The sequence below is a fragment of the Dendrobates tinctorius genome, unplaced genomic scaffold, assembly GCF_039654945.1.
Source record: "Dendrobates tinctorius isolate UK_male_01 unplaced genomic scaffold, ASM3965494v1 ptg000275l, whole genome shotgun sequence".
Classification (NCBI taxonomy): domain Eukaryota; kingdom Metazoa; phylum Chordata; class Amphibia; order Anura; family Dendrobatidae; genus Dendrobates; species Dendrobates tinctorius.
In genome coordinates, this window is record NW_027361942.1 from 1,375,525 (window position 1) to 1,399,556 (window position 24,032).

Sequence of the window (24,032 nt, forward strand, 5' to 3'; positions counted from 1 at the left end):
GTTGTGACGAGGCATCTAGGACCATAGAAGGAACGCTCCACAACTGCTGCTAGTTGTGCGGTTAAGATCAGGGATCTGCAATCTGCATAGTTACCAACTTCTCTGGTTTTCTGAGACTTAGCTTGTTGTCTTTTTTTCCTCCTCGGTTACCCATTCATAACAGCATACACATGCGTTTGTATGCGCATGCGCTTTTTTGTAGTGTGCGCTCGGGTGCACAAAATGCATCCTGTTGCATTTTTTGTGCATCCGACTTACCCGATAGCTGCCAACTTCTCTGGTTTTCTGGACTTAGCTAGCATTTCTGTTTTTGCCTCCTACGGTGACCCATTCATAACAGAATCACCAGCCATACCGCAGATTCTAGGGTACTCAAAAGCAGGAAAGAATTGATAGAGAAAGAAGAGAAAAAAAAAAGGAAAAAAAAAGTGTCAGAATTTTTTATTTTTTTTATTATGTATTTTTTCCTTTTTCTCTGGGGCCGTAGGAGGATTTTTTTTTTCTTTTTCCTAATGGAGATTAAGCAACAGTCTGATCGTGTGGAGCAACTTGCTGCTGAAGTGCAGGGAATTTCCACCTACCTCATTCAGTCACATGCTGCTGAATCCAAGATTCCTACTCCTGATGTGTTTTCTGGGGATCGGTCTAAATTTCTGAATTTTAAGAATAATTGTAAATTATTTCTTGCTTTGAAGCCTAACTCATTGGGGAGCTCTGTGCAACAGGTTAAAATTGTCATCTCCTTGCTGCGCGGCGATCCCCAAGATTGGGCTTTTTCTCTAACACCTGAAAATCCTATTCTGACTAATGTGGATGCATTTTTTCAGGCCTTGGGGTTGTTATATGATGAACCTAATGCTGTTGATCAAGCTGAGAGAACCCTGTTGATATTAAACCAGGGTCAGGATCCTGCAGAGTTGTAATGTCAAAAAATCCGAAAGTGGGCGGTCCTTACTACATGGAATGATAGTGCATTGGCAGCTCTCTTTCGGAAGGGTTTATCAGAGACCGTAAAAGATGTTATGGTGGGATTTCCTGTTCCCTCTGGTCTGGATGGCTCTATGTCATTAGCCATTCAAGTTGATGGGCGTTTACGTGAACGTAAATCTACACGGGAGGCGCTGCCACCTTTTGAACAAATGTCTGAACCTATGCAATGTGACGGGGTTTTTTCTAGGGCGCAACGTCAGGAGTTTAGAAGGCGTAATAAGCTGTGTTTTTTCTGTGGAGATGCCTCTCATGCTATTTCTGTCTGCCCTAAACGAGAGTAACGTTTTTCACACACATTTGCTGTGGGCAGTGTACAACCTAAGTTTCTTTTGGCAATTACTCTGATCTGCTCCTTATCCACATTTTCCACTAAGGCTTTTGTGGATTCAGGAGCGGCCTTGAATCTAATGGACTTGGATTTTGCTAAACGTTGTGGTTTTCCTATGACACATCTGCGGACGCCTATTCCTTTGAGGGGTATTGATGCTACTCCTTTGGCGAAGAATAAACCTCAGTTTTGGACCCAGGTGATAATGCGGGTCGCCCCAGACAACCAAGAAAATTGTAAATTTTTGGTGCTGCATAATTTGCATGATACCATTGTTCTGGGTTTCCCCTGGTTGCAAACTCATAACCCAGTTTTGGATTGGAAATCTGGGTCTGTGGTGAGTTGGGGTTGTCAGTGTGTTCTTAAGGACGCTCCTGTTTTCTCCACCTCTCCTCAGTCTCATGATATTCCTGATTATCTGGCTGAATTCTCTGATGTATTTAGTGAGAGTAAGTCTGCGTCTTTGCCTCCTCATAGGAGTTATGACTGTGCAATTGAGTTGATTCCTGGGTGTAAATTTCCCAAGGGTCGGCTTTTCAACTTATCTGTAGCTGAACATGATGCTATGCGATCCTATTTTAAGGAGTCGTTGGAGAAGGGTCATATTAGACCATCCTCGTCACCGTTAGGCGCTGTTTTTTTTTAGGTGGCCAAGAAAGATGGTTCATTAAGACCGTGTATTGATTATCGTTCCCTTAACAAGATGACTGTTAAATATCAGTACCCGTTACCTCTGATGTCTGATCTATTCTCCAGAGTTGAGTGCCTGCTGGTTTACTAAGCTTGACCTCAGGGGGTCAGGGGGGCGTATAATCTTATTCGCATCAAACACGGGGATGAATGGAAGACGGCGTTTAATACTCCGGAGGGACATTTTGAGTACCTGGTGATGCCTTTTGGGCTCACTAATTCCCCTTCTGTCTTCCAATCCTTTATGAATGATATTTTCCAAGACTTTGTGGATAAGTTTTTGATCATCTATCTGGATGATATTTTGATCTTTTCTAGTGATTGGGATTCCCATGTGGAACATGTCCGGACTGTGTTCCGGATTTTGAGGGAGAATTCCCTGTTTGTTAAGGGATCGAAATGCCTCTTTGGTGTACAGAGGATTTCATTTTTGGGATTTATCTTGTCTCCATCGACTATTGAAATGGACCCGGCCAAGGTACAGGCTGTTTATGATTGGGTTCAGCCTACTTCTTTGAAGGCCCTCCAGAAGTTTTTGGGTTTTTCTAATTTCTATCGTAAATTTATAGGCAACTTTTCTAGTATTGTCAAACAACTGACTGATCTGACCAAGAAGGGCGCTGATGTGCTGAATTGGTCTCCTGAGGCTGTCTCAGCATTTCAGGAGCTTAAGCGGAGATTTACTTCAGCTCCAGTTTTACGGCAACCTGATGTCTCACTTCCATTTCAAGTGGAGGTGGACGTTTCTGAGATTGGTGCAGGAGCTGTGTTGTCCCAAAAAGACCCTGTGACTTCTAAGATGAATACCTGTGCCTTCTTTTCTTGAACGTTTTCCCCATCTGAACGCAACTATGACGTGGGGAATCGGGAATTGTTGGCCATGAAGTGGGCATTTGAGGAATGGAGACATTGGCTGGAGGGAGCTAGACATCAATTTGTGGTCCTCACCGATCACAAGAATCTGATTTATCTGGAGTCGGCCAAACGCTTGAATCCTAGACAGGCTAGATGGGCCTTGTTTTTCACGCGTTTTAATTTTGTGGTCTCTTTTCTTCCGGGCACTAAGAATGTTAAGGCAGACGCCCTTTCCAGGAGTTTCTTTGCTGATTCTCTTAATGTGACTGAGCCTACTACCATCCTAGGTGAGGGGGTAGTTCTTTCTGTCATTTCGCCCGATTTGAGACGCGCCCTGGAGGAATTTCAGGAGGATAAACCTGAACGTTGCCCTATGGGAAGATTGTATGTTCCTGACCAGTGGAGAAAGAGAGTGATGTCTGAAGTTCATTGCTCTGCATTGTCTGGTCATCTAGGTATTTTTGTTACCAGAGATTTGGTGAGTCGGTTGTTTTGGTGGCCTGCCTTATCTCGTGATGTCAGGTATTTTGTACAGTCCTGTGGGACTTGTTCTCGGTCTAAACCCTGTTCTCGTTCTAGTGGGTTGCTGATGCCCCTGCCGGTGCCCAAGAGGCCATGGACCCATATCTCAATGGATTTTATTTCTGATCTTCCTGTCTCTCAGAGAATGACTTATCTGGGTGATTTGTGATAGATTTTCGAAGATGGTCCATCTTGTACCACTCCCAAAGTTGCCATCTTCTGCTGAGTTGGTGCCCTTGTTTTTACAACAGGTGGTTCGGTTACACGGGATTCCTGAGAACATTGTGTCCGATAGAGGGGTCCAGTTTGTTTCCAGATTCTGGAGGACTTTCTGTTCCAAGCTGGGAATTCAGTTATCCTTCTCCGCGTTTCATCCCCAGACCAATGGGCAGACTGAGAGAACAAACCAGACCCTGGAGTCTTATTTAAGATGTTTTATATCTGCTGATCAAGATGATTGGGTCTCATTTTTGCCCTTGGCCGAATTTGCGCTGAACAATAGAGTATATATAGCAAGTTGGTTTGGATATATTACAAAGAATATTAAAACTTAACTTTTAATCACATGTTTAAAACCTATATAGTGAAAATTATGGTGCCAAAACATAATAGTGCCTGTGCAAAAAGTGCCAATAAAACCAAATTATGAGACGCCTTATTTTCTCCAAATACTGAGCGGATTATTTCTCTTTTTATTGTCTATATGTGGCCCGGTATTAATATTCCAGATACATTAGCCATATACCATCTCAACATATATAACGACACTTTTTTTGTTCTTACAGTATCCAATTTAGGAAGCTATTACGTTTCCTGCTTCCATTTCAAACCTTAAGAACAGTTGTAGAGACAAGGCGAATCAATAAGGAGAAAATTATTTCTCCAACTCCAATATATCTATATTATAGCCGCATATTTTACAGGTCAAAATGAATGATACAAAGCAGCTATGGAGTCCAGTGTAATATATTACCCTATGTTCCACAATATTACTGCCTATTAAATACTCTCATGGTGCAATAATAATATGACATTATACTCATCTCATGTGTATTAGTCCTATACACCGATGCCTGTATATGCGCTCTTGTAAGGGGGCCCCCACTCTCAGCATATCCTAATGCCCGCATTCATCTGGGCGGCCTTTTTCATACACCGTTCTCCCAACGCGTTTCATCTATTCAGGACTCATCAGGGGAGTTTATGGAGTTCAATTAGACACATAGCGCGCAGATATCACTTCTCCTTACTTTATAATAACTGAGCACCACATGGTAACCTATCAGTTTCCGGACGCCGGGTACCGTACTTCCGGTCCCTCCATGTGCAATGGACCGTCGCCGTCTGCATGCCCCACTTCCTGGGCTCGGCTTAGGGCCATACGCGTCACATCCGGTCCCGGGGATACAGCGTCATCCCAGCATCGCTCATAAGACCCATAGTGTCATGACAACCTGACGCTGCACCTCCTCACCTGGTCGCATTTCTGCCATATGTCTTACATATAGTATTAGTGCAGCTTATCTCCACAATACTAAAAACGGCTGCATCCAGGTTTTAAGTAATTTTATTCAGGCTTGTTTATTATTTTGCTGAATACCCCAATAATGGACACCTTGCATGGATTCCATAACCAAATTTTTCGTTCACATTTACAATAGAAAAAGGACAAAAGGAACGTGTCTACAGCAAATCACACCCCGAAAAAATATAATAAATGGGAATCATATATGGGGGTCATATAATCATCTGGTATGATGTAAAATATAGGTCATATAATCATCTAGTATGTTGTTGAATGCTAATTAGGGACACCACGGATCTTCTTACTTATAGAAAAATAGAAAAATAGAAAGGGTGCTCACTAGGTCTCTCCCTAATGATCCCTCACTAACTACTCCCTACCTCACGCGGAGGTTGGCACCCTAAAATCCTGCGCAAGTGGCGCCCCCACTCAACGGCGGCTCTCCCTAGTATAACTCACCCTGTTGTTCTCTCCCTACAAGAAGGAAGAAAAGGAGAGTGTATCGTTTAGTCCATTAGGGTACACTGTTTGTAGGGTAAAAATCCAATACGTTTCTCTTTGGAGGATGTATTTGTCCCAATCACCCCCTCTCTGATTTCTGGATACCTTTTCGATACCTATAAAGCTAGCCATCTTTAGATCTCCCTTATGAATCTGATTAATATGATTGGCTACTGGAGTATCGCGTTTATTGATGGTATCCCTATGATGCTCTCCTACCCTTACCCTGAGTTCCCTCCTTGTCTTGCCGACATATTCTAGACCACATCTGCACGTCATCTTATATATAACCCCTACAGATCTGCAGTTAATGAATTGCTGAATGGGGTATATTTTTCTTGTGATATTGCTGCAGAATTCGTTGTTTTTTCCAATCGACATACAGTATTTGCAGCAACCACATTTAAAGCATCCTTTTGGTTGGGTGCCTAGCCATGTGGCGCTGTCAGCACTTTTTGGGGCAAAATGGCTACGGACCAACCTATCTTTCAACGAACGGCCCTTTTTATATGTAATCTGTGGGTGACTAGGAATGATTCTCGTGAGATCCTGATCCATACACAGAATCGGCCAGTGTCGATTTATTATTTCTTTTAAGTCTTTGGCTCCATTACAATATTTAGTGATGAATCTTATAGTACCTTCATCCCTAGTTTTCTGTGAAGGGATGAGTAGATCTTTTCTATCCCTAGCCAGAGATGTCCTGTATGCATTCCTTAAGATCCCATCCGGGTACCCCCGTTCTAGGAAAGGTGATCTCAAATCATCAGCTTGCAACTTATAGGTATCTCGATCTGAACAATTCCTTCTCATTCGAAGGTACTGCCCTTTAGGGATGCCTTTTTTCAAAGGAACTGGATGGTTAGATTCCCATCTCAAAAGTGAATTAGAAGATGTAGGTTTTCTATATGTTTTTGTTAGAAGGCGTCCATTCTCACCCCGTTCAATCAGTATTGTGGAGATAAGCTGCACTAATACTATACGTAAGACATATGGCAGAAATGCGACCAGGTGAGGAGGTGCAGCGTCAGGTTGTCATGACACTATGGGTCTTATGAGCGACGCTGGGATGACGCTGTATCCCCGGGACCGGATGTGACGCGTATGGCCCTAAGCCGAGCCCAGGAAGTGGGGCATGCAGACGGCGACGGTCCATTGCACATGGAGGGACCGGAAGTACGGTACCCGGCGTCCGGAAACTGATAGGTTACCATGTGGTGCTCAGTTATTATAAAGGAGAAGTGATATCTGCGCGCTATGTGTCTAATTGAACTCCATAAACTCCCCTGATGAGTCCTGAATAGATGAAACGCGTTGGGAGAACGGTGTATGAAAAAGGCCGCCCAGATGAGTGCGGGCATTAGGATATGCTGAGAGTGGGGGCCCCCTTACAAGAGCGCATATACAGGCATCGGTGTATAGGACTAATACACATGAGATGAGTATAATGTCATATTATTATTGCACCATGAGAGTATTTAATAGGCAGTAATATTGTGGAACATAGGGTAATATATTACACTGGACTCCATAGCTGCTTTGTATCATTCATTTTGACCTGTAAAATATGCGGCTATAATATAGATATATTGGAGTTGGAGAAATAATTTTCTCCTTATTGATTCGCCTTGTCTCTACAACTGTTCTTAAGGTTTGAAATGGAAGCAGGAAACGTAATAGCTTCCTAAATTGGATACTGTAAGAACAAAAAAAGTGTCGTTATATATGTTGAGATGGTATATGGCTAATGTATCTGGAATATTAATACCGGGCCACATATAGACAATAAAAAGAGAAATAATCCGCTCAGTATTTGGAGAAAATAAGGCGTCTCATTATAATTTGGTTTTATTGGCACTTTTTGCACAGGCACTATTATGTTTTGGCACCATAATTTTCACTATATAGGTTTTAAACATGTGATTAAAAGTTAAGTTTTAATATTCTTTGTAATATATCCAAACCAACTTGCTATATATACTTTTGACCGGTATTGGTATAATAGACCCCCGCTATCAAAAAAAAAAAGAAAAAAAAAAGCTGAACAATAGAGCTAGTTCTGCCACTCTGATGTCACCTTTTTCTGTAATTTTGGGTTTCATCCTCGATTCTCTTCAGGGCAAGTGGAATCGTCGTCCTGCCCAGGTGTGGACACTGTGGTTGTGAGAATGCAGCAGATATGGGACCAAGTGGTGGATAAATTGTCACTCTCTCAGGAAAAGGCCCAGCGTTTTTCCAACCGGCATAGGACCATTGGTCCCCGGTTTAAAGTGGGTGATATGGTTTGCCTGTCGTCTAAGAATATTCCTATGAAAATTGCATCTCCAAAATTTAAGCCAAGATTTATTGGACCTTATAAGATTTGGGAGATTCTTAATCCTGTTTCTTTTCGATTGGCTCTTCCAGTTACGTTCAAAATCCATAACGTATTTCACTAGTCACTGTTGAAGAGGTTTGTTGAGCCAGTAGTTCCTGTGGCGGCACCTCCTGACCCTGTATTGGTTAAAGGTAATGTGGAATATGAGGTAGAGAAAATATTGGATTCTCGTTTGGTTAGACGGAGACTCCAGTATTTGATCAAATGGAAGGGTTATGGCCAGGAGGATAATTCTTGGGTCTCTGCCTCTGATATTCATGCCAATAGGTTCGTGCTTTTCACCGGGCCCATCCTGATCAGCCTGGTGGCATGGATGAGGGTTCGGTGACCCCTCCTCAAGGGGGGTACTGTCATGAATTCACTTTCTGCTCCACCAGTTGAGAATTCCCCTTCCGTTCTCTCCCTCTGGTGGTGACAGGAGGTAGTGCTGTTGGTTTAAGTGGTAGTGATCTGCCACCTGATGAGGAAGATAACGATTGGATCTCTGGAGTATAAGACTGGATATGACAGGCGACGCCCTATCCAGGTGCTGGTGATTCTGTCTGCTTCTCAGGTCCTGGACTTCAGCTCTCTTCCAGTCTTCTCAAGTTAAGTTTGTTTTTTGCTATTGTTCACACTTGTGCTTGTTGGTCAATTCAGTTTTTTGTGTAATCAGCCTGCCCCTGCTGGGGCTATGCTGAATTTCCACTCCCATTAATCAGTATTTGCCAATCTGCTTTTTGTCCCTTATTAGATTGGCCTCTTTTTTGCTCAGTCTCAGAATATTTCAGAGTGCTGATATATGTTATGAATGAGTCACCGAGGATGAAAAAACAAAAAGCAACTAGTGGATTGCAGACCCCTGATCCTATCCACAACAACTAGCAGTAGCCGTGGAGCGTGCCTACGGTGGTCCTAGACACCTCGTCACGGCCAGAGAACTAAATAAGCCTAAAGAAAGAAAGGTAAAATCTAAACTGCCCCAGAGCAGACCCCAAAGCAATAGACAGCCCCCAACATGTATTGTCGGTGAAACAAGATGAAAACACAAACACAGGCAGAAAGATAGGCTGAGCAAACGATGGGGCCCTCGCTAACTAGAAAGGACAGGAAAGAAAAGCTGCTGTCTGCAATCACGCAAAAAACCCTGCCAAAAAGAATGTCCAACACGTCTGATAGAAAAAGGCCCTCAAGTCGCTAGACTTCAATTCCCTACATCAGCACTCAGGTATATTCTGAAGACAGAGCAAAAGAGATCAACTGATCAGAGACAAAATGGAGATTCAGCCCAGTCCCAGCCAGGGCTGGCTGAACACAAAAACTAAGTAAACCAGACAAAAACTCATATGAACAATAGCAGAGAAAACTTAGCTTTAAGAAGGCAGGAATCAAGCTGGAAACCAGGAGCCACAGTCAGGAAAAATCACCAGCAAGAAACTAGGAAGTCGGCTGCCTTAAATCCAATCAGAAACTCCTGATGTCCAATCGCAGTCCTCTTCCTCAGGTGGCCGGTCTCTGCCATTTAGATCAGCTTCATTGCCTCCCTTCACCAACAGTGGGAGTCCAGATAGAGAACTCACTACTCCTCTGTCAGCACAGCCAGCTCCATAACCCTCACCAGAAGCCAGAGGCAAACCTGAAAATGAGCTCACAACAGATATAGGTTTAGAAGTCTAGTGACTTCAGGGTTAATTTTGCTATCAGAAGTGTTGCACAATATTTTGTGTAGGTTTCTTTTGGCAGATTGCAGACAGTGTCTTTCCTTTTCTGTCCTTTTTAGTTAGCCAGGCCCCATCGTTTGCTCAGCCTATTTTCCTGCCTTTGTTTGTATTTTCATCTTGTTTCACCGTCAATACATGTAGGGGGCTGTCTTTCCTTTGGGGTCTGCTCTGGGGCAGTTGGTTTTCCTCTTTTCCTGCTTTAGGCTTATGTAGTTCTCCGGTCGTGACGAGGCGTCTAGGACCATCGTAGGAACGCTCCACAACTGCTGCTAGTTGTGCGGTTAAGATCAGGGATCTGCAATCTGCATAGCTACCAACTTCTCTGGTTTTCTGAGACTTAGCTTGTTGTCTTTTTTTCCTCCTCGGTTACCCATTCATAACAGCATACACATGTGTTTGTATGCGCATGCGTTTTTTTGTAGTGTGCGCTCGGGCGCACAAAATGCATCCTGTTGCATTTTTTGTGCGTCCAACTTACCCCCAAAAAACGCATGCGCACGCAATGCGTTTTTTTAGAGCTAAACACCCATTAAAGTCTATGGGTGTGCATATGTGCGCATTGTAATGCGCACGTATGCGCAAAAAAACATGTGTTTTTTTTTTTTAAAACACACCAAAACCCGCAAAAAAACACACAAATGCATTATGCGTTTTTTTCATGCGTTTGTGTGCGCAAAGAACGCACAGCAAAAAAACGCAAGCGTGAAAGTAGCCTTAGTCACAGTTTACATACAGGCATTGATGTTTGTTATGCACTAGAAGCAATTTAGGTTACTGTTATCTATCTTTAATATATGCATATGCCTAACCTGCCAGTATTGATGAATCGAATACCACTACATGGTTAAAATTTTTGTTACATGGTGTGTTTGATCTGTGGGGCAATGGTATATAATTATTGCCTGCTGGGAATCAGTTTTTGTACTGTGTTTTTCTGAGCAACCATGGTATGTTTTAACCCCCGTGTTACTTGCCTGCTTAGAGAGTTGCTCTGTCTTATTGTGTAATTTATTTACTTGATGTAATAAAAAATTATTATTTTTATCTTCAAAAAACTCTTTGAACTTTTGTGCTGGAAACAGCGATAAAAAGTTTTTTGGTTGGAATATATACTGGAATTGTTGGATTTAATAGTGTATTCCATAATTAATGGGAATTTTTTGGTATATATGATTGGAATACAAGGCTAGAAGGATACAACTTATTTGCAAGAAACAGACTTGATAAATGAGGAGGAGGTGTCGCATTGTATGTTAGAAAAACGTAACAGAGATCCAAGCTTCAGAGACTGGGAGTTCTGTGGACACTGGGTAAGAATACAAGGACGGAACAATGGAAATGACACCATTGTAGGCATTTACTACAGGCCGCCTGTGCAAGCTGGAGATATGGATGAACTCTTTATGCATCAAATGGCCAAGTTCTCCAAAAATATGACACAGTTGTCATGGGAGATTTCAACTATCCAGACATTTGTTGGGAATCTCTCTCAGGCAAAACTAACAGGTCAAGGAAATTCTTATTCTCTCTTGCTGACAACTTTATCTTCCAAAAGGTAAGGGAGAAAACAAGGGGAACTGCTACCTTGGATCTAATCCTTATAAACAGGCAGGAAATGGTTGAGGAGGTGAAAGTGGCTGGGACCGTAGGAGGTAGCGACCATGCTATTTTAAAATTTTGGATAACTAGAGGAGGAAGACATGTGAAGACTCAGACTTCAAGGTTAGATTTCAGAAAGGCAGATTTTAAGGGATTCAGAAAGAGAATTGGAGGGATCCAATGGCTGGATATCCTTAAAGACAAAAATGTCCAGGAAGGATGGGAAATCTTGAAAAATGAGATTCTCAAAGCACAATCATTAACAATTCTGAAAAGAGGGAAGAATAGGAAGCATTTAAGGAAACCAGGATGGATGAACACAGAACTTAAACATTTCTTTCTTCCTTTTTAGCATGTGTTTATCAAATGGAAAGCGGGAGGCATATCTAAAGAAGAATATAATGCTGTCTGCAGAACCTGCAGGGCACGAATCAGATTAACTAAAGCTGACAAAGAATTAAGGCTTGCAAGAGATGTCAAAAGCAATAATAAAGGATTTTGGGGATATGTCAAAAGTAAAAGAAAAGTCATAGATGCTATAGGATTTTTACAGGATGAAAATGATGAAATGGTAAGACAGGATGTTGAGAAGGCCGAACTTTTAAATTCCTATTTTGCATCTGTTTTCTCTCAGAAAGGAAATGTAACATCAACTGTTCTTCACTGTCCTATTAAGGGAATAAAAGAATCCAGGATATCTATAAACAAAAGATAGTGAGGAAACACTTAGCTAACCTAAATGAATTCAAGTCTCCAGGTCCAGATGAATTACACTCCAGAGTACTGAAGGAGATAGCAGAAATTTTTGAACCTCTCCATAATTTGAAAATTCTTGGAGAACAGGAGAAGTCCCAGAAGACTGGAGAAGAGCAAATGTTGTTCCTATCTTCAAAAAGGGAAATGCTGTAGATATAGTATATCTTGACTTCAGTAAAGTTTTTGACAAAGTATCTCACACAATCCTTATTGAAAAAATGGCTAAGTATGGAATGGACAAGGCAACTGTTAGGTGGATTCATAACTGGCTTAGTGATCGGACCCAAAGAGTGGTTGTAAATGGCTGCACATCCAGTTGGAAGAATGTCTCAAGTGGGGTACCACAGGGCTCTGTATTGTTCAACATCTTTATCAACGATTTAGATGAAGGAATTGAGGGTAAACTGATTAAATTTGCTGATGACACAAAGCTAGGAGGGATAGCTAATACTAGAGAAGAGAGAGAGAGAGGATTCAAAAAGTTGTAAATAAATTGGAGCAATGGGCAGCAACTAACAGAATGGTTTTTAACAGGGAAAAATGCAAAGTACTACATCTGGGCAATAAAAATGAAAAAAGCATATACAGAATTGGAGGAATAGGGCTAAGCAACAGCACATGTGAAAAAGACTTGGGTATACTAATAGATCACAATCAGCTATGATGTGAGATAATCAACACCTTTACAGAAACCCTCAGGGATTAAGACTAGAATATAGCTTGGAGAGTTGCCCAAAAAAAGGAAAAAACATAACTTTTAATAAACAATTAAGGAGGACAGAACACACAATAACCACATATATAAATTGCTCATGCAAACCAGTGCTCAGTTAAAAAATGGTTTGGTCTCACCATTAAAGACGGACATTCAATCCCAGCAGCGATTCCAGTGTAATTTGCTAGGAATAGGGTCCAACCAGAGGAGCAATGGGGGTAGGGGTATGGGGTGGTTCCCTAAGCTCCCTGTCGTGCCCCTGTAAAGCTCCTGTCCTAACAAGGACAGGCCCCAAGTGGACCCTAATAAGGACACCGCCAATGATATGGGGTTAAATTCTCCCTACGCGTTTCTTCCCCAATAATGGGGATTCATCAGGGGAGTTAGATCAATCAGATGCCAGCAAGGCATAGAGTACTAGAAGAGTCCATCATAGAACAGGCCCTGCAGTGGCTAGGTGCCTATAATGAGGTGTGACTGTCCATGTCACTGCCAAAAAGGAGTCCTTTTTGGACCACCCCATACCCCTACCCCCATTGCTCCTTTGTTTGGTCTCTATTCCTGGCAAATTACACTGGAATTGCTGCTGGGATTGAATATCCGTCTTTAATGGAGAGACCAAACCATTTTTTAACCGAGCACTGGTTTGCACGAGCACTGTTTTATCCTAGCTATATTCTAAACTAATAGATCACATACTGAACATGAGCCAACAGTGTGATGCAGCAGCAAAAAAGGCAAATGCAATTCTGGGATGTATTAACAGAAGCATACAGTCTAGATCACGTGAAGTCATTATTTTCCTCTACTCCTCTTTGGTCAGACCTCATCTGGAATATTGTGTCCAGTTTTGGGCACCACATTTTAAAAAAGACATCAACAAACTGAAGCAAGTTCAGAAAAGAGCAACCAGAATGGTGACCGGTCTGCAAACCCTGTCTTATGAGGAAAGGTTGCAGGATTTGGGAATGTTTAGCTTGCAGAAGAGAAAACTGAGAGGAGACTTAATAGCTGTCTACAAATATCTCAAGGACTGTCACATTGTAGAAGGATCAACTTTATTCTCATTTGCACAAGGAAAGACTAGAAGCAATGGGATGAAACTGAATGGGAGGAGACACAGATTAGATATTAGATGGGTGACAGTGAGGGTGATCAATGAGTGGAACAGGCTGGCACGAGAGGTGGCGAGTTCTCCTTCAATGGAAGTCTTCACACAGAGGCTGGACAGACATCTGTCTGGGATGATTTAGCAAATCCTGCTTTGAGCAGGGAGTTGGACCAGATGGCCCAGGAGGTCCCTTCCAACTCTACCATTCTTTGATTCTACACGCTCCTCCACCAGCGGCCAATTTAGGACTGGAGAGCTGTGCAGTCTGTGAGGAGGAGAACCTGTCACACCAGCATAGTAGTCAGTGCCACACGTCATGTCTACAAGTCTGATAAAATAAAGTGGCTTAATATTCACAGTGACATGGATGCTAAACCTAGAAGGGGCATCTCTTCCTGTGATGTGTCAGGGTTGTCCCTTTTTCAAGCATCCACATGGAGCTGTTTCTTCGAAATTTAAATGATCCAACCCCTCAAAACAGGCAAACTCATAAGAGGTAATAGCCAAAACGAACGTTGTGGCAATGAATGTAGGTACTGAGGAATTTCTATAGCGCATTGAGGATACTTTGTGCGCTCCTGCTTTTGGTTGCTGTTCACACTCGTGCACTGTAGAACTGTTGGCACATTTGGCTCTGCTGCATCCAGCTGTGTAACCGCTCTACTGACCCTCGCTGGTCCACATGCATCCAGTTGCTCTGCTGCATTGTTTTTCCAAGCTGAGCTGCTCACACTGACCCTTGATCATTTTTTTATGGACTGGTTAAAAACTGCAATTTCTCTATTCATTTTTATTTCTTTTCTGTTGTACTGTATGCTGAGCTCCATGTGTCTATCACGACTGTTGTTGGGTGTCCCGGAACAGAGGCTCCTTCCTTGTCCTTAATACTAGGGACACCCTAGCTGTTCCCCGGGTTACTTCTGATAGTGAAGAAGCAAGGGCCGTGTACTTTGCCTTAGCTACTGAATCCACCCTCAGTCTGTACCATGCCCCCACCCAGGGAAGAGGGGAGTAGCAGTGTACTGTAATACACCAACCAAACATGGCAATACGAACAGGGATAAAGGAAAATATCAAACTACAAATATACTCCAGACAACAGAGGAGTGCACCGGGGAGTGGAGGACAGGGAAAACCCAAAGAAAGGGAATTATCACACACTCAAAACCAAGAAACAGTCAGAGATAAATGCACGAAATGTCTTCTCAAATAACAACCAACAACCTCCAGCCATGCAGCATCAGCTATCTCTGACAATGAGTGCTAGCCAGGGCCCAGATTATATAGGAGATGGGAGTGGCTAACAGTGAACAGCTGAGAGACTTAATGCAGGAAAGATTCCATGAGCTTTCAACTGAGCAGATTAACCTCTGCACTGCTATAAGAAACTTGCACTGTCTAATATGAATGTGAAGTGCTTCTAATCAGTGCAGGAGGAAGAGAAATCAAACACTGCGCTCTTATAGCTCCTCTCTGTCACGGTAACCTCCTGACAGTGTCCCTCCATTAACATTACACAGTACTTCATCCCTTCCATCCCATCATCTTTGATCGTTGTTCAGCATTTCATGATTTATTTTTGCTCTCAGTGATGTAATCATCATGTCACAGGAAGCTTACGGCGTGCACCCTGCGCTGGCTCCATACACAGGAAGAAACATTAGTGGGAAGCGGGAGGAACAACAGGGGTCTCTCCTTATGCTGCTTGTGGCCCTCGCCGTCTCCCTGAGTATACAGAGGGCAAAAGTACTGGGTATGGCTGCCATGTTCATCATCGCTGGTTCCTGGCGCTGCAGAGACGTGTACCACAGGAAGGGCACAGAGTTCTAGGGACAGAGTCTCTTGTAGCAAATTCAGACGAGTGTCCCAGAGTGCATGACGCAGATGTATCCCAACCAGAGAGACTCCCACCGGCTGCTGTAAGGGCAACGTTCTACCAGACACCTGCCGATCACAAGACAGGACAATGTCACACTCGTCTGTAGGTTAGGAAGACATAAGCAGTGTGTACAGGGTACGGGAGTGCTCCGAGTACAAGAGTATGTGATGGTGTTCCTGAGAGACTATGGTTGGGTTAAGACAGATCTCCATAATCAGTATAGAGATCAGTGATTAAGCTCAACGGTGACCCTTATACAGTGTAGAGAGTGGTGGCTAGGATCTGGAGGTTCCCCTTATACAATATAGTAAGTGGTGACTAGGCTCAGGCGGTCCTTCTTATACAGTGTAGGGAGTGGTGGCCAGGATCTGGAGGTTCCCCTTATACAGTATAATAAGTGGTGACTAGGCTCAGGCGGTCCTTCTTATACAGTGTAGGGAGTGGTGGCTAAGATCTGGAGGTTCCCCTTATACAGTATAGTAAGTGATGACTAGGCTCTAATGGTCCTTATACAGTGTAGGGAGTGGTGACTAGGATCTGGAAGTTCCCCTTATACAGTGTAGGGAGTGGTGACTAGGCTCAGGCGGTCATTCTTATACAGTGTAGGGAGTGGTGGCCAGGATCTGGAGGTTCCCCATATACAGTATAGTAAGTGTTGACTAGGCTCAGGCGGTCCTTCTTATACACTATAGTAAGTGGTGACTAGGTTCAGGCGGCTCATCTTATACAGTGTAGGGAGTGGTGGCTAGGATCTGGATGTTCCCCTTATACAGTATAGTAAGTGGTGACTAGGCTCAGGCGGCTCATCTTATACAGTGTAGGGAGTGGTGGCTAGGATCTGGATGTTCCCCTTATACAGTATAGTAAGTGGTGACTAGGCTCAGGCGGTCCTTCTTATACAGTGTAGGGAGTGGTGGCTAGGATCTGGAGGTTCCCCTTATACAGTATAGTAAGTAGTGACTAGGCTCAGGCGGTCCTTCTTATACAGTGTAGGGAGTGGTGGCTAGGTTCTGGAGGTTCCCCTTATACAGTATAATAAGTGGTGACTAGGCTCAGGCGGTCCTTCTTATACAGTGTAGGGAGTGGTGGCCAGGATCTGGAGGTTCCCCTTATACAGTATAATAAGTGGTGACTAGGCTCAGGCGGTCCTTCTTATACAGTGTAGGGAGTGGTGGCTAAGATCTGGAGGTTCCCCTTATACAGTATAGTAAGTAGTGACTAGGCTCAGGCGGTCCTTCTTATACAGTGTAGGGAGTGGTGGCTAGGTTCTGGAGGTTCCCCTTATACAGTATAATAAGTGGTGACTAGGCTCAGGCGGTCCTTCTTATACAGTGTAGGGAGTGGTGGCTAAGATCTGGAGGTTCCCCTTATACAGTATAGTAAGTGATGACTAGGCTCTAATGGTCCTTATACAGTGTAGGGAGTGGTGACTAGGATCTGGAAGTTCCCCTTATACAGTGTAGGGAGTGGTGACAAGGCTCAGGCGGTCATTCTTATACAGTGTAGGGAGTGGTGGCCAGGATCTGGAGGTTCCCCATATACAGTATAGTAAGTGTTGACTAGGCTCAGGCGGTCCTTCTTATACACTATAGTAAGTGGTGACTAGGTTCAGGCGGTCCTTCTTATACACTATAGTAAGTGGTGACTAGGTTCAGGCGGCTCATCTTATACAGTGTAGGGAGTGGTGGCTAGGATCTGGATGTTCCCCTTATACAGTATAGTAAGTGGTGACTAGGCTCAGGCGGCTCATCTTATACAGTGTAGGGAGTGGTGGCTAGGATCTGGATGTTCCCCTTATACAGTATAGTAAGTGGTGACTAGGCTCAGGCGGTCCTTCTTATACAGTGTAGGGAGTGGTGGCTAGGATCTGGAGGTTCCCCTTATACAGTATAGTAAGTAGTGACTAGGCTCAGGCGGTCCTTCTTATACAGTGTAGGGAGTGGTGGCTAGGTTCTGGAGGTTCCCCTTATACAGTATAATAAGTGGTGACTAGGCTCAGGCGGTCCTTCTTATACAGTGTAGGGAGTGGTGGCTAGGATCTGGAGGTTCCCCTTATACAGTATAATAAGTGGTGACTAGGCTCAGGCGGTCCTTCTTATACAGTGTAGGGAGTGGTGGCTAGGATCTGGAGGTTCCCCTTATACAGTATAATAAGTGGTGACTAGGCTCAGGCGGTCCTTCTTATACAGTGTAGGGAGTGGTGGCTAGGATCTGGAGGTTCCCCTTATACAGTATAATAAGTGGTGACTAGGCTCAGGCGGTCCTTCTTATACAGTATAATAAGTGGTGACTAGGTTCAGGCGGTCCTTCTTATACAGTATAGGGAGTGGTGACTAGGTTCAGGCGGCTCATCTTATACAGTGTAGGGAGTGGTGGCTAGGATCTGGAGGTTCCCCTTATACAGTATAATAAGTGGTGACTAGGCTCAGGCGGTCCTTCTTATACACTATAGTAAGTGGTGACTAGGTTCAGGCGGTCCTTCTTATACAGTATAGGGAGTGGTGACTAGGTTCAGGCGGCTCATCTTATACAGTGTAGGGAGTGGTGGCTAGGATCTGGAGATTCCCCTTATACAGTATAATAAGTGGTGACTAGGCTCAGGCGGTCCTTCTTATACACTATAGTAAGTGGTGACTAGGTTCAGGCGGTCCTTCTTATACACTATAGTAAGTGGTGACTAGATTCAGGCGGCTCATCTTATACAGTGTAGGGAGTGGTGGCTAGGATCTGGATGTTCCCCTTATACAGTATAATAAGTGGTGACTAGGCTCAGGCGGTCCTTCTTATACACTATAGTAAGTGGTGACTAGGTTCAGACGGTCCTTCTTATACAGTATAGGGAGTGGTGACTAGGTTCAGGCGGCTCATCTTATACAGTGTAGGGAGTGGTGGCTAGGATCTGGAGGTTCCCCTTATACAGTATAATAAGTAGTGACTAGGCTCAGGCGGTCCTTCTTATACACTATAGTAAGAGGTGACTAGGTTCAGGCGGTCCTTCTTATACAGTATAGGGAGTGGTGACTAGGTTCAGGCGGCTCATCTTATACAGTGTAGGGAGTGGTGGCTAGGATCTGGATGTTCCCCTTATACAGTATAATAAGTGGTGACTAGGCTCAGGCGGTCCTTCTTATACAGTGTAGGGAGTGGTGGCTAGGATCTGGAGGTTCCCCTTATAGAGTATAATAAGTGGTGACTAGGCTCAGGCGGTCCTTCTTATACAGTGTAGGGAGTGGTGGCTAGGATCTGGAGGTTCCCCTTATAGAGTATAATAAGTGGTGACTAGGCTCAGGCGGTCCTTCTTATACAGTGTAGGGAGTGGTGGCTAGGATCTGGAGGTTCCCCTTATACAGTATAATAAGTGGTGACTAGGCTCAGGCGGTCCTTCTTATACAGTGTAGGGAGTGGTGGCTAGGATCTGGAGGTTCCCCTTATACAGTATAATAAGTGGTGACTAGGCTCAGGCGGTCCTTCTTATACAGTATAATAAGTGGTGACTAGGTTCAGGCGGTCCTTCTTATACAGTATAGGGAGTGGTGACTAGGTTCAGGCGGCTCATCTTATACAGTGTAGGGAGTGGTGGCTAGGATCTGGAGGTTCCCCTTATACAGTATAATAAGTGGTGACTAGGCTCAGGCGGTCCTTCTTATACACTATAGTAAGTGGTGACTAGGTTCAGGCGGTCCTTCTTATACAGTATAGGGAGTGGTGACTAGGTTCAGGCGGCTCATCTTATACAGTGTAGGGAGTGGTGGCTAGGATCTGGAGGTTCCCCTTATACAGTATAATAAGTAGTGACTAGGCTCAGGCGGTCCTTCTTATACAGTGTAGGGAGTGGTGGCTAGGTTCAGGTGGCTCATCTTATACAGTGTAGGGAGTGGTGGCTAGGATCTGGATGTTCCCCTTATACACAATAGTAAGTGGTGACTAGGCTCAGGCGGTCCCCCTTACACAGTATAGCAAGTGGTGGCTAAGTTCAGGTAGTCCTTCTTGTACACCCTACATTGTGTAAGAAGGACTACCTGCGCCTAGCCATGACTTACTCTACTCTATAAGCGGGTTTGTCAGAGCATAGCCACCACACCCACCACAGCTTCGGTGGCTAAATTCAGGTAGGCCCCCTTATACATTACAGGTTCTCATGGCCCAGCTTAGTTTGTCCATCTGATACTGTAGGGAGTAGTGGCTAAACTTGGGCAGGTCCCAATATACCTTTTAGGTTCTGGGGGCTAAGCTCAGGTAGTCTTTTTATATGGCAGTGTTTAGACTACAGTCCTCCTTCTTATGTGGTGTGGCTAAGCTACGGCAACTTCTATTATATCAGCACAGAGTTATTTAAATACCTTCACATTGGCCAACAGACTCCTCCAGCACTTCATGTACTTCCACATACCTGCACCCGTAGATGGTAGTGTTCCAGCTCTCGGTGGTCTTCCAGTGCCTGTTCCTGCAGGAGGCTGTGGAGTAGGTGATACGGATGCTGGAAGACACTCATGTTATAGCTGACATTGAGAGGTGAGGGCTGAGAAATGTATGTGGAGAGAAGTTTTAGGCGCAGGTGTAAACCCTTGATCCAGGTCTGCAGAGAAACGGGAGATGTAGAGGAGTAAACGTTCCACCACATCGGTACATGACCTTCACACAGCGCTTTCCTAAGCTCCTGACACCTTCTGCAGTAGCAGGAAGAAGCGGCAGCTGTCGCTTCGCATGTGGCTGTCCGAAACAGCGTGTGCAGCAACTTCCACTCGCCAAGAAGGAAACAGATAAGAGGACGTGGCTTGGTCTGTCCGACTGGTGGCTCATCAGTGGCCACTACTGCTGATGGATTCTCCTCAGTTTCAATTGGCCACTTAGTGGTCGTAGTTTCTGCTTTGGCAACAGAGCTGTGGATCTGGTTTAGTTCTGGCCCCTGCTGACCACCTAATGAGACACCTCGAGTGTCCATCTCCCTTTGCATCCTCTCCTTCTCATATTCGAGCTCCATGAGAAGAGTGAGGCACTCGCTTATTGTTTCATGTACCAGTTTGGAGGGTGTATATCCACATTCTGAAGAGCAGCACCAAGAATGTCCCCCATGGTTTTTATCTACACCGGAGCAGGACATCCAGACATCCTGAGTGGAGAGCAGATCACAGAGAACCTTGTGCCCATACATTTTGGTGGTCACAGTCTTCAGCCCCTCATTGAGGCCCAGAGATGCTGGGTCCCTCATAGAAAGCAGCTTCTGCAGCGACCGTGTGACTCCAGGGATCCATGGTCCTGAAAAGCAGAAGCAATCAGATGACAAGAAACCCCAAAAATCAGGAGGGACCATCATCTTTTCTGAATCTGCAGGACATGCATCAGATTGTCTAAAGCAGATAATGAATTAAGCCTTGCAAGAGATGTAAAAAGCAATACAAAAAGGATTTTGGGGGTATGTCAAAAGTAAAAGAAAAGTCAAATTTGCTATGGGATTTTTACAGAATGAAAAGCGTTAAATGGTCAAAAATGATGCTGAGAAGCTGAACTTTTAAATTGTTATTTTACATCTTTGTCTCAGAAAGTAAATGTAACATCTGAACTTCACTGTACTACTGAACAAATAGAAGAATCCAGGCTATCTATAAACAGAGAGAAGGTGAGGGAACACTGGGCTAATTTACACGAATATACATCTCCTGGTCCAGATTAATTACATCCTAGAGTACTGAAAGAGATAGCAGAGGAAATTGCAGATCCACTAGCCAGAAACTGGAGACCAGAAGTCCCAGAAAATTGGAGATGGGCAAATGTTGTCCCTATTTTCCAAAAATGGGGTAGAAGGTGGACCCAGGGAACTATAGGCCAGTGAGCCTTACTTCTATACCAGGAAAGATCTGTGAACAAATTATTAAACAGCATGTATGTAAGTACCTGGATAAGAATGAAGTGATTAAACAGAGTCAGCATGGGTTTGTAGCAAACAAGACATGTCAGACTAATCTAATTTCCTTCTATGATGGAATCACTGACTGGGTGGATCAGGGAAATGCGGTAGATATAGTATATCATGAATTCAGCAAAGCATTTGATAAAATATTTCATGCTATCCTTATTGAAAAAAATGACCCAGTATGGGATTGATAAGGTTACGGTTAGGTGGATTCATAACTGGCTCAATGATCATATTCAAAGAGTGGTAATAAATGGTTGCATATCCAATTGGAATGGAGTACCACAGGGCATCTTTATCAATGATTTAGATGAAGGAATTGAGGGTAAACTGATTAAATTTGCTGATGAGACAAAGCTAGGGGGAAGCATAGAGTCTAGATCACGTGACGTCATTATTGCCCTCTACTCTATTGGTGAGTTCTCCTTCAATGGAAGTCTTTACACAGAGGCTGGACAGACATCTGTCTGAGATGGCTTAGTGACCCCCGCATTGAGCTGGGGGTTGGACACGATATCCCTGGAAGTCCCTTCCAACTCTGACATTACATAGTTACATAGGTAGAAAAAAGACCTTGGTCCATCAAGTCCAACCTTTCTCCACCAATTGTACATTTCATCACTAATTTAACTATAACTCACAATGTTCTGTGTATTGAGGAAATCGTCCCGCCCTTGTATAGAAGCTGTTATAGTGTCGGCCATTACGACCTCTTGTGGGCGGCATTCCACAGTCTGACTGCTCTAACTGTAAAGAACCCTTTTCTATTTAGCTGTTGGAATAGCCTTTCTTCCACCCGTCATGAATGCCCTCTGGTCCTCAGTACAGTCTTTGGAAGGAATAAGGGCCCCGTCACACATAGCGGCGCACCAGCACAATCCCGACAACAATATGACCTTGTCAGGATCGCTGGTGAGTCACTACGATCACTGGTGAGCTGCCAAACAGGCAGATCTCAGCAGCGATCAGGACAGCGACATGTGGGTAACAAGCAACGCACGTCGCTTAGTTACCCGCTGTGTACCATAGTTACCAGCGCCAGCTCGCTGATCACTGGTCTCCTGCCTGTCACAGGCAGCGATGCGTGCTGGCCAGCGGGAGACCAGCGATCAAAAAATGTCCAGGACGATCAGTGATACCCGGCAGGGGGGCCGGTCTCCATCCCATGTAATATACAAGAGGCCTCCATCCCGTGTAATATACAAGAAGCCTCCATCCTGTGTAATATAGGAGAGGCCTCCATCCTGTGTAATATAGGAGAGGCCTCCATCCTGTGTAATATAGGAGAGGTCTCCATCCCGTGTAATATACAAGAAGCCTCCATCCCATGTAATATAGGAGAGGTCTCCATCCTGTGTAATATAGGAGAGGCCTCCAACCTGTGTAATATAGGAGAGGTCTCCATCCCGTGTAATATAGGAGAGGCCTCCATTCCGTGTAATATAGGAGAGGCCTCCATCCTGTGTAATATAGAAGAGGCCTCCATCCTGTGTAATATAGGAGAGGCCTCCATCCTGTGTAATATAGGAGAGGCCTCCATCCTGTGTAATATACAAGAGGCCTCCATCCTGTGTAATATAGGAGAGGCCTCCATCCTGTGTAATATAGGAGAGGCCTCCATCCTGTGTAATATAGAAGAGGCCTCCATCCTGTGTAATATAGGAGAGGCCTCCATCCCGTGTAATATAGGAGAGGCCTCCATCCTGTGTAATATAGGAGAGGCCTCCATCCTGTGTAATATAGGAGAGGCCTCCATCCTGTGTAATATAGGAGAGGTCTCCATCCCGTGTAATATACAAGAGGCCTCCATCCTGTGTAATATAGGAGAGGCCTCCATCCTGTGTAATATAGGAGAGGCCTCCATCCTGTGTAATATAGGAGAGGCCTCCATCCTGTGTAATATAGGAGAGGCCTCCATCCTGTGTAATATAGGAGAGGCCTCCATCCCGTGTAATATAGGAGAGGCCTCCATCCCGTGTAATATAGGAGAGGCCTCCATCCTGTGTAATATAGGAGAGGCCTCCATCCTGTGTAATATAGGAGAGGTCTCCATCCCGTGTAATATACAAGAGGCCTCCATCCTGTGTAATATAGGAGAGGCCTCCATCCTGTGTAATATAGGAGAGGCCTCCATCCTGTGTAATATAGGAGAGGCCTCCATCCTGTGTAATATAGAAGAGGCCTCCATCCCGTGTAATACAGGAGAGGTCTCCATCCCATGTAATATAGGAGAGGCCTCCATCCCGTGTAATATAGGAGAGGTCTCCATCCTGTGTAATATGAGAGGTCTCCATCCCGTGTAATATACGAGAGGCCTCCATCCCGTGTAATATAGGAGAGGCCTCCATCCCGTGTAATATAGGAGAGATCTCCATCCCGTGTAATATAGGAGAGGTCTCCATCCCGTGTAATATAGGAGAGGTCTCCATCCCGTGTAATATAGGAGAGACCTCCATCCCGTGTAATATAGGAGAGGCCTCCATCCCGTGTAATATAGGAGAGGCCTCCATCCCGTGTAATATAGGAGAGGCCTCTATCCCGTGTAATATAGGAGAGGCCTCTATCCCGTGTAA

General features: G+C 44.3%; 1 protein-coding gene across 2 annotated transcripts in view; it reads right to left on the minus strand.

The window, feature by feature from the left end:
* Positions 1 to 15,215: 15,215 nt before the first annotated feature.
* The window catches only part of DNHD1 (dynein heavy chain domain 1), a 185,293-nt gene continuing 176,476 nt past the window's right edge, over positions 15,216 to 24,032 (minus strand). For both annotated transcript variants that reach the window (XM_073559822.1, XM_073559821.1), the window contains exons 15-16: positions 19,939 to 20,804; positions 15,216 to 15,613 (exon numbers count right to left, since the gene is read on the minus strand). In XM_073559822.1, the coding sequence (XP_073415923.1) occupies positions 15,275 to 15,613; positions 19,939 to 20,804 (1,205 nt within the window). In that variant the 3' untranslated portion in view covers positions 15,216 to 15,274. The remainder of the gene's footprint in view (positions 15,614 to 19,938; positions 20,805 to 24,032) is intronic.